Source organism: Amblyomma mixtum, chromosome 2 (genome assembly GCF_055824585.1).
Source record: "Amblyomma mixtum isolate Tamu chromosome 2, ASM5582458v1, whole genome shotgun sequence".
Classification (NCBI taxonomy): Eukaryota; Metazoa; Arthropoda; class Arachnida; order Ixodida; family Ixodidae; genus Amblyomma; species Amblyomma mixtum.
The window spans coordinates 220,615,275-220,624,469 of NC_143013.1; the positions used below are offsets into that span (position 1 = coordinate 220,615,275).

Genomic DNA, 9,195 nt, shown 5'->3' on the forward strand with positions numbered 1-9,195 from the left:
AACGGCAAGGCATCGCGCCGAACGGGTGGTGGCGTTCCGTGGACTCCCTGGCAGCGCTACAACACGCTGTCGCGTTCCACTCCTAAAGGCGAAGCTTAAGCTTAATTAGCAGTTAATTAGTATTCAGGCATTAATCAGTAATTAACCATTAATTAGCGATTTGTCATCACTTAGTAATTAGTACTCAATTACATGTGACGCCACCAGTGCCACAGAAGCACTGAAAGTGGTGCGGAAAACGCTTTCGCCTCTACGCACTTTAGACAGTCAAAGTGCCCCCTGAATTTTTTATGTGCTGCTGGGGTTCAAAGGCATGTGATCTGTACGTGCGACCCGAGTGGATGCAAACTGGGTCCAACATATTGTAATGTACTGTTTCAGTTCACAACGAAAGAGTTCTACGCCAGGGTTCCTTCACAGTCGGGATCCTGACTTAAACCCCTAATACTGAGTCATCAAACGCAGTTCGCGAAGCGAAGCGCCATTGCGTACCATCATCAAATATAAAATATTTTATTGCTTATAAAGACTAAAGCGCATTTTCTAGACAAAAGTATAGAAAGGACAAAGCTGAATATTTAAATAGATTTATTGAGTCCGGCGTGTTCGCACATATCCTTGCTGAATACAGAATACACGGCACCTGGACAACAAAGAAGCAGTAAAATTTAAAACGACTTTGTAGGTCATTGTAACCACTAAATGTTGTTGGGCCCCAGACTTCACATCGAGTTGACTGCACAGGTTTAGTATAGAGGCTGGCAGCTTTTTTGTATATTTTTACTCTTGTAAAGGTGCGTCTTAGAAGCTCAGGTCGGTGGCAGTTTATCGAAGAGCGTCACGGGAGGCACACTCCCAGGAGCCGTTGTTGTTTTTGTTAGCCTTGAACTCCCAGGAGTCGCACCGCTTGAACGGCGGCCGGTCGTTCAAATTACCCTCTAAATAATATTAATCGTCAGAGTAGCAGGCCCCCGCGAAATGTTCGGCGTCGGTTTGGCCAAAGACGCGTGTGCGTCAGATATTGTGTTACCAGAGAGCGTTTCCTTTTAAATATTGTAAGCAAAGGCGCACAGAGTATTTAGGCTTGTTTCAGACGTCCTACTAGCGAAAGTTTAACCACGTTCCCGTTCGCCAAGGAAAGCGCTGTCGACTTATAGAGAAAAGACCGACAGCATTTGCTTTGTACACCTGACGCTTGACAAGCCGTTTGCGCAGCGTGCATTTCATTTTTCTAGTGGTTTATAACACTTTCCCGGTTTCCAGAGCTGAACAAATACAGAATGACTGTCACGGAGCAAGCTCTTGCTACCTGAAAAACCGAAAGTATAATCAATAAAATGAGCAAATAGTTGTCACGTGCTTCGTAACTTTTCGATCTTTTGTCGTGCTCACTAGAAGTAGATTACCCATTATGTTTCCCCGTGTACTGTGCGATGTCAGTGCACGTTAAAGAACCCCAGGTGGTCGAAATTTCCGGAGCCCTCCACTACAGCGTCTCTAATAGCCTTAGTCGCTTTGGGACGTTAAACCCCATAAACTAACCAACCATCAATCGCTCGTAATAAATCGAAAAAAGAAACCCTTGGCACATGAGGGTTTACACTGTATATTACATCGCAAGGACGCATCAATGCTCTTGTCATGCGAACGCGATGAGAGGACTTTAGTGCCAAATACTACGTTCTAGGCACCTTGCGATGACTACGCGGTCATCACATCTCCTGCTAGGGTTCCTAGAAAATAAATCCCCGCAAGAGAGTGCAACTCCTTACGTAGGCAACAGCAAAAACCGACGCATGGTTGTCTTTGAGTGCATCTGTACGCCACAGCTCGACTGTTCGACGTTATATAGCTGCACACACTCAAAGCGTATGGTCAGAGTCAGTAGATTTCCGAAAGGTTTTTCTTTTGCTTGGAACGCACCAATATATGCCAGATTAGAAAAATCTGCCCCATCTGTTTCGTCTTTCTGAGGAGTATGTTTCGTTTTGTTTATATTTAACCGACGCGGAGGGTTCATAAATCCCGATAATTGGCTCCTCATTTTGATCACAAATAGCAAAGCTCTCCTCCGCGTCGAAATTTCAAAACATCACAAGTAAAGCCCAGTGAAAAATCCGGCTATAAAGCGAAAGCTCAGAATAGGTCGGCACGCATCCGCCTACCTCGCATTGCCATTCGCGTTCATTAAAACTTCGCACGCACTGGGGAAAAAACAAACGAAAGTTAAACGTAGCTTATTTGAACGCACTTCATCGTATCCCCGCCGAGTGCATAGCGAAACACAAAAGCGTGTCGACATTTCGCCCTTCACGAGAAGCGCACCCATCTATTTGCAGGTCTTCGCCGAACGCCGGGCAGCGGTTTCGTCCGACTAGCATTGCGTTCATTGTTACGGTGCGTAACAGAGGGCGCTGCGCATTTCATAATTCATCGAAACCTGTCCTTTGTGTCCTCCCTCCTCAGTCAAGCTTTTCGTGCAACGGTTTAGAAACGATTAAGTGGTTAGAATAAAATTAAAAAGAAAACGAAGCTAACGAGTGGCTATGCTCGCTTAAGCTTCTGCCTCCTGGGCTTTTCTTTGCATTAAACTTTTTTGCTTGGAGGAACCCCAAAAGCCTTCGATAAGTTCCAGGGAACCCCCCCCCCCCCCCCCTGCTTTTACTTACCAGCAATGTTGTCGAGTCCATTTCTGCAAAGAGAGAGTTGCAAAAGTTAACTGTTTATTGCACAGATTAATACAAATACTAATGTGATGGGTGGTACTGCTTCCCTTTTAAGAGCAAGTCAAAGAGTGGCTCAGTAGCGCTCAGAGCCAGTCTCATATCAGCTGCCGGGTCAGGGCCGGTGAGGGTTCTCGCGGAACACAAGAAGACAGCCCGCGGAACCCAGTTTGAAAACCTCTGTATTAGGTAATGCGTTTGCCCAAGAATGATCAGTTCAGCCTCTTTTACTTTCAAACCCCTGTTCCTCTCTTGCTACTGGCCCGTGGGAGACGAAAATATGTCAGTGCGGTCCCGGAGGGAGGCGTGTTTTAAGCACCTCGGATAGTGTGGATACGCTCCCATTCTCGCGAGCGGTGAGTCGCGTGCAAAGCATCTTCCGCACAGTCGCAATGGCGCTAGCAGTAAAACCTAACGACGACCCGGGGATTAGTTACAGCAAAGAGTATCAGCAGGATCGATATTTAACCAATATATACATAATTTACCTCGCAAAACATGGCTTCATTTTGATCCGATTTTTCACTCTGCCGCTAAACCGTGCTGAAGCTGAATTCAAGCATGTTATACACTGCCACTTCTGCCAGCGTTTCACCATCGCGAACAGAGGCTTAATTCCGAGTAGGCTAGACACTCTTTCCTGAATTTCAGGGTGCGCCATAGTTCTTCAAAGCTAGCACAAAGAAGGTACTAGGTATTATGAAGGGCGTCCAGCCTTCCCCGTCTCTTTCTACCGTGCATAAGCTGAACTGTGCAGCGGTGCCACTCTCCATTTACATATCTCAGATGGACGTCTAGGCTGTGCGTACTCTTCCGGAGGCATGCGAAGAATTGTTCGCTAAATTTCATGGAATGCGCGACAATAATGCAATAATCCAATAATGCAATGCGGAGGCTCGGTTATCTAAAACGTACACTAAGTGTTGCCCCACAAGAAACTAAACTGGTAACATACAAAGCATTAATTCGTCCACTTTTGGAGTATGGGTCAATAATCTGGAATCCTCATAAACAGTCTGATATCAGTAAGCTGGAATCCGTCCAAAGGAAAGCAGTACGGTTTATTTGCCGACGGTATGACAGACATTTTTCACCTTCATCCACTCTTCCTGCCATAGGCCTTTCCCTCCTTTGTACCCGCCGCGACAATGAGTGTTTAAAATATTTTCATGGTATTGTTAATTCATCCCGCTTTGCTTCACTATCTGAGTATTTGCATTTTTCAGCACCTTCATCTACAAGGAGCTACCACCCTTTGAATGTAACACCCATTCACGCGCGCACTGATATGTACAAATTTAGTTTTTTTCCTCGTGTTATCGAACGATGGAATTCTTTACCCGGTGATATTACGCTCCCTGGAACCAAACCTATTTTTCAATGTTGTTGCAAATCTGTGATTAGTCTGTTCCATTTCTGTTCTGTATTTTAATGGTGTTCACTTCTGAATATGTTGTCCCTCTCTGCCTTTTTTTTTCTTCCCCCCACTCCTGCAATAGCCCCATCGGGGCTGCAGTATATGTAAATAAATAAATAAATTGTAAGGCTAAAGAAGATGCGTCCGATGGTTTTGCAAAGACGAAGACGAGGTGACAGTGCTCTCGAGAGTTTTTGGCCAGCGCTACGCTTGTGTGCCTTTCGCCGACCTGATCCCGGACTGCCGCCGTTGCCATTCCCGTCGCCCCAGTACCTCGTACTAAACCCCCCGTTACATTTGGTGGAGGAGTCGGGGTAAAAACATCGGCCCTGGAGCTCCGTAGTCGTGCTCTCCCGACGCGCAAGATGCCTGAGGACGTCCAACACCAGGCCGTACAAGTGGGCCAGGCTGTCATCTGTGCCGGCTCCCTTCGTCAACGGGACCCGACCATTTTCAGCGGCACCGACGAGAACGATGTTGAAGATTGGCTCACATCGTACGAGCGGGTGAGCGTATACAACAAATGGGACGATGTGACGAAGCTAAACAACGTCATCTTTTACCTCGCCGGTGTGGCTAACCTCTGGTATCGCAACCATGAGGCAGATATTCAAACCTGGTCCACCTTTAAGACTAAATTTTCCGAAGTATTTGGTCGGCCGGCTGTCAGGCAACTCCGAGCCGAACAGCGATTGCGCGAACGATCTCAGCAGGCTAGTGAAAGCTTCACTAGCTACATTGAGGATGTCGTCGACTTGTGCAAGCGGGTCAACGCTCGTATGTCGGAAGCCGACAAGATCCAACACATCTTGAAAGGCATCGATGACGACGCTTTTCAGATGCTTCTAGCGCGCGACTTGCGTACCGTTGCTGAAGTTGTCACGCTGTGTCAAAGCTTTGAGCAGTTGCGCAAGCAGAGGATTCTGACACGCCAGCGGCCACAGCAGGTTGAGTCGCTTGCTGGGCTCACGCCTGCTCCTGACCCATCGCTGCTACAGCAGATTAAAGACTTCGTGCGGGAAGAAGTGGCACGTCAACTTTCCTTTCTGCCGAGCGCTCACGACCGACCATCATATCTGGCTCCAGCCCTCCGACATACAATTCAAGAACAAATTGCTGAGGCTCTTCCACCGGCCCATCCGTCACCACCTGTCACGGTTCCGCTGACATACGCTGACGTTGTCGCCAGACCACAACCTGTGACGGCTCCGCTCACATATGCCGAAGCCGTCGCGAGACCGCCTCCTGTCGCGGCTCCAGTGACGTATGCCGATGTCGTCGCAAGACCGCAGCCGCAAATCTATAATGCGCCTCCGGCGCATTTCCGAGGGCCAGTGGCTTACCGTCGACCTACTCCAAGGGTCAGCGATTATTGGCTCACAACGGACAATCGGCCGATTTGCTTCTTTTGTGGTCTCCCAGGTCGTGTATCTCGGCATTGCCGCCGTCGTCTCCCGGACGCGGAAATTCCTTCCCAAGCTCCTGGGTACTGGCCTCCACCGAGTCAGTACTCTGTGCCAGCTGCGCCGCCGCAAAGTCGTACTTTCTCGCCGGACCGTTCTACCCTCTCCAGCCGCCGGCCCTCTTCTCCACGACGTCGGTCTATCTCGCCTATGCGACGTCGCCCCACCGCTAACCAGGAGGAAAACTAGGAGCCGCAGTTCCTGAGGCGAGAACTGCGTCCACAACGAACTTCGAAAGGCCTCATCCGTCAGCCGCTAACCTCATTGAAATTTCCGTCGACGGCGTTTCTGTCATGGCGCTTGTCGACACTGGTGCTGCGGTCTCCGTCATGGACGCAAAGCTGTGTAGTTCTTTAAGAAAAGTAAGGACGCCAATTGCTGGACTCTCACTGCGCACTGCCAGCGCTCAGAACATCCAGCCGTCAGCAGCGTGTACCGCTCGCGTTGTCATCCAGGGGACCATCTATGCCGTCGAATTCGTCGTATTGCCCTGCTGTTCTCATGCTGTTATCCTGGGCTGGGATTTCCTATCGCGCCATGCTGCTATCATCGATTGTGCTCGAGCTGAAATCGAGTTCTCTCACCTGCCCGAAGCTGTCTTGGACACTGCCCCCCCCCTTCTGGTGCCTGTGTTAAGGCCCTCGTTGCCGAAGACATTGACCTGCCTCCCTGCTCTTCTGTCCTCGTACCCCTTTCTTGCGGCCCTCTTCGCGACGACACTGTCCTCTTCACTCCGTCCTCTATCTTTCTGCACCGCAAGTGCCTGCCTCTGCCATACGCCGTACTGACTATATCCGCTGGCCTCTCCGTACTGTTCGTGTCTAACCCATTCTCGTTCCCCAACGCCTTGCGCCTAGGTGAATGTCTCGGCACTGTACAGCCATTCGCGTCTCTGCTCATCCGCGAAGAGGCGGACGACGCGCCGCACCTCTCCATAGCCGCACTCAGCCCACCTACTGCTGCGCCCGAACCCTCCTCAACCGAAGCATTCCTTCGCTCCATCGACGACAACCTTCCAGCGCCGCAAAGGGCACAGCTTCTCACTTTACTTGATCAGTTTCGCTCCTCATTTGACTCACATCTAAGTTCCTTGGGCCAAACTTCCACTGTCACCCATGCCATCGACACAGGTGACCACGCACCGCTGCGACAACGTCCCTATCGTGTGTCTGTCGCCGAGCGCCAAGTTATTGAAGACCAAGTCGACAAGATGCTCCAGAGCGGCGTCATTCAGCCCTCAAGCAGCCCATGGGCGTCGCCTGTGGTGCTCGTCAAAAAGAAGGATGGCTCCGTACGCTTCTGTGTAGATTACCGCCGCCTTAATAAGATTACGCGCAAAGATGTCTATGCCCTCCCGCGCATAGACGACGCTCTGGACTGTTTGCAAGGGGCCGAACTCTTTTCCTCCCTCGATTTGCGTTCCGGGTACTGGCAAGTTTCTATGAAAGAAGCCGATCGCCCCAAAACCGCCTTTGTGACACCGGATGGCTTGTATGAATTTACGGTGATGCCCTTCGGGCTTTGTAACGCCCCCGCGACTTTTGAGAGGATGATGGACACCATTTTGCGCGGACTTAAGGGCGACCCACATGGAGCGAACTTGCGCTGCGGATTTTGAGCGGCGCGGCGGAACGCAGACGCACCGCCGCCGTGCCGCACCACAAGAGGCGGAAAACGGGCGGCGGCCGCCACACCGCTGCCGCCAAAAATTTCAGTGTTGCTAGAAACGACGCCTGTCAATTCTCGATAAATTGTCGACAAAATGTTTTGTATTTGCGACGAATGAATTATTTATTCAATGGCAGCAGCGAAGAGTAGTTATTTTTAAGAATTAACGTTGATCTGACCGTTTTCTTTAGAACATGCACTGAAACACGTGAAGCAATCGCTTCGCCTGCCAACACTGTGCATGGGTAGTCGTGATCAGTGCCAGCCGAAGCTGCAGCCGGCGGCAGCGTGTTTCTGTGCGAGGTGTGGCAGCTTTTTGTGTGCTGATACATCGCCATGGGACGCGTGCGGCGGATTTTGCTGAAGCTGTTGGTTCTGAGGAAAAAAGAGGAACAGAAGAAGAAAAGGAGATTCTGGGTACATCGGGTGTGGAAAAAAAAAAATCTGAAGGAGAGTATCACACTGCGGTGAGTACGTCTTTGCGTATATAGTTTGACGCGCGTTCATATTCAACAGTCAGCGAGTTTAAATTTACACAGAGTTCGCTCTCGATTGGCTGCGTAGTTCACGATCTATGTATTTTTTTACGACTCCCGATTTCCGCCCCACTCTTTTGCAGCAGCAATGAACTTGTGCGCAAGTGATGAGTATGAGCTCGCGGGTGACTCGGCGAGTTCACAGTCATGCATGTAGTCGCCGAATCACTGTGTTTTCGGCGTTTGCTAAAGAACAGGTACATAGTGCAGCGAAGGTAGTGATCAGTCTTTTTTTGTGCATTTCAATGCTGTGGTGAATTATTGTTCGAAGTTGAAAATTACGAAGTGACCCGCAGCCCACACGCCGGCCTGAGATCCACGACAGAGGGGCTCAGCTACTTATCGCTTCCAAGTAGCCAAGTTTAATACTAATATAACAGCGGCTGGAGAAGCAGCTCGGAGCGTGAAAAAAAGAAAGCAGAACTCAGTTTACCTGAGTACCCAATTTGAGAGGAGTGCTCAAAGAAATTGCTGTTTTGACTATTTTTTTGCTACCGCAGTCTTAAAGCCAAAAACAGTGCCTCCTTAAAGCTCTAAATGGGAACAAGGGCACAATATGCCCCACTGTTTCATATGCTTCATTACTGTAATTGTGATTATATCTGTGAAAGTAACTTGTGCAGCTTCATGAGATTAAGCTACCTCAGCAGTGCCTGTTTTGCAGTTACAATGAGCACAAGATTTCTTTTCAATAAACTTTTACATTTAGAAGCATGCATTATGATGCAGCTTTGTTTTTTTCTTTCAGTTCCAGGTGATGAGGGAAGATCCTCCGTTATTCTTCAAATTTTATAGAATGACACCACAGAAGTTCGACGAGTTGCATCGCATCGTGAAGATGCCCCTGACAAAAGTGTTCCTTTGCCGTGAGCCCTTGAACTCTGAAGAGAGGCTAGCCATCACTCTCAGGTGCAGTGACGAAATTTGCAGTGTTATACATTCTTTAGGATTCATTTCATGCAATATTTTTGTATTGATCTGCAGGTACCTTTCTTCTGGGAACCCAATCAAAGATATAGCCTTAGCTTTCAGGATTGGTATAGAGACATGCCGAACAGTGATTCATGATACCTGTCGAGTGTTGTGGAATCACTTGAAGGATATCCACATGCCGGTGAGTATATAGCTGCAGAAACACTGCTTTGCACTTCTGATGCGTGAATGTTTGAAGAGTTGTGACTTGCCCGGCCATTGAAAATCTATTACAAGAAAGTCTAGGCCCAGAAAGATTTGAAAAGTGCGTCCAAGAAGTCAGGCTTTGTCTATAATAGAAACATGAAAGTGCCATTATGATGTCTTTCCTTGTTTTACGAAATATAGTCTCTTGTTATCTTGCTTCTTTTTGCACATCAACCTGTTTGAAGTTAGCTTTGTTGTTGTCATCTGGG

General features: G+C 48.7%; 1 protein-coding gene across 1 annotated transcript; it reads left to right on the forward strand.

Annotated features, from left to right (window-relative positions):
• Positions 1-4,419: 4,419 nt before the first annotated feature.
• LOC149362641 (uncharacterized) lies at positions 4,420-5,435 on the forward strand (the record flags this gene model as incomplete). Its single annotated transcript, XM_089568350.1, has 1 exon — positions 4,420-5,435. A coding segment is annotated over exon 1 (930 nt), but the record flags the coding sequence as incomplete, so codon positions are not given.
• Positions 5,436-9,195: the final 3,760 nt, after the last annotated feature.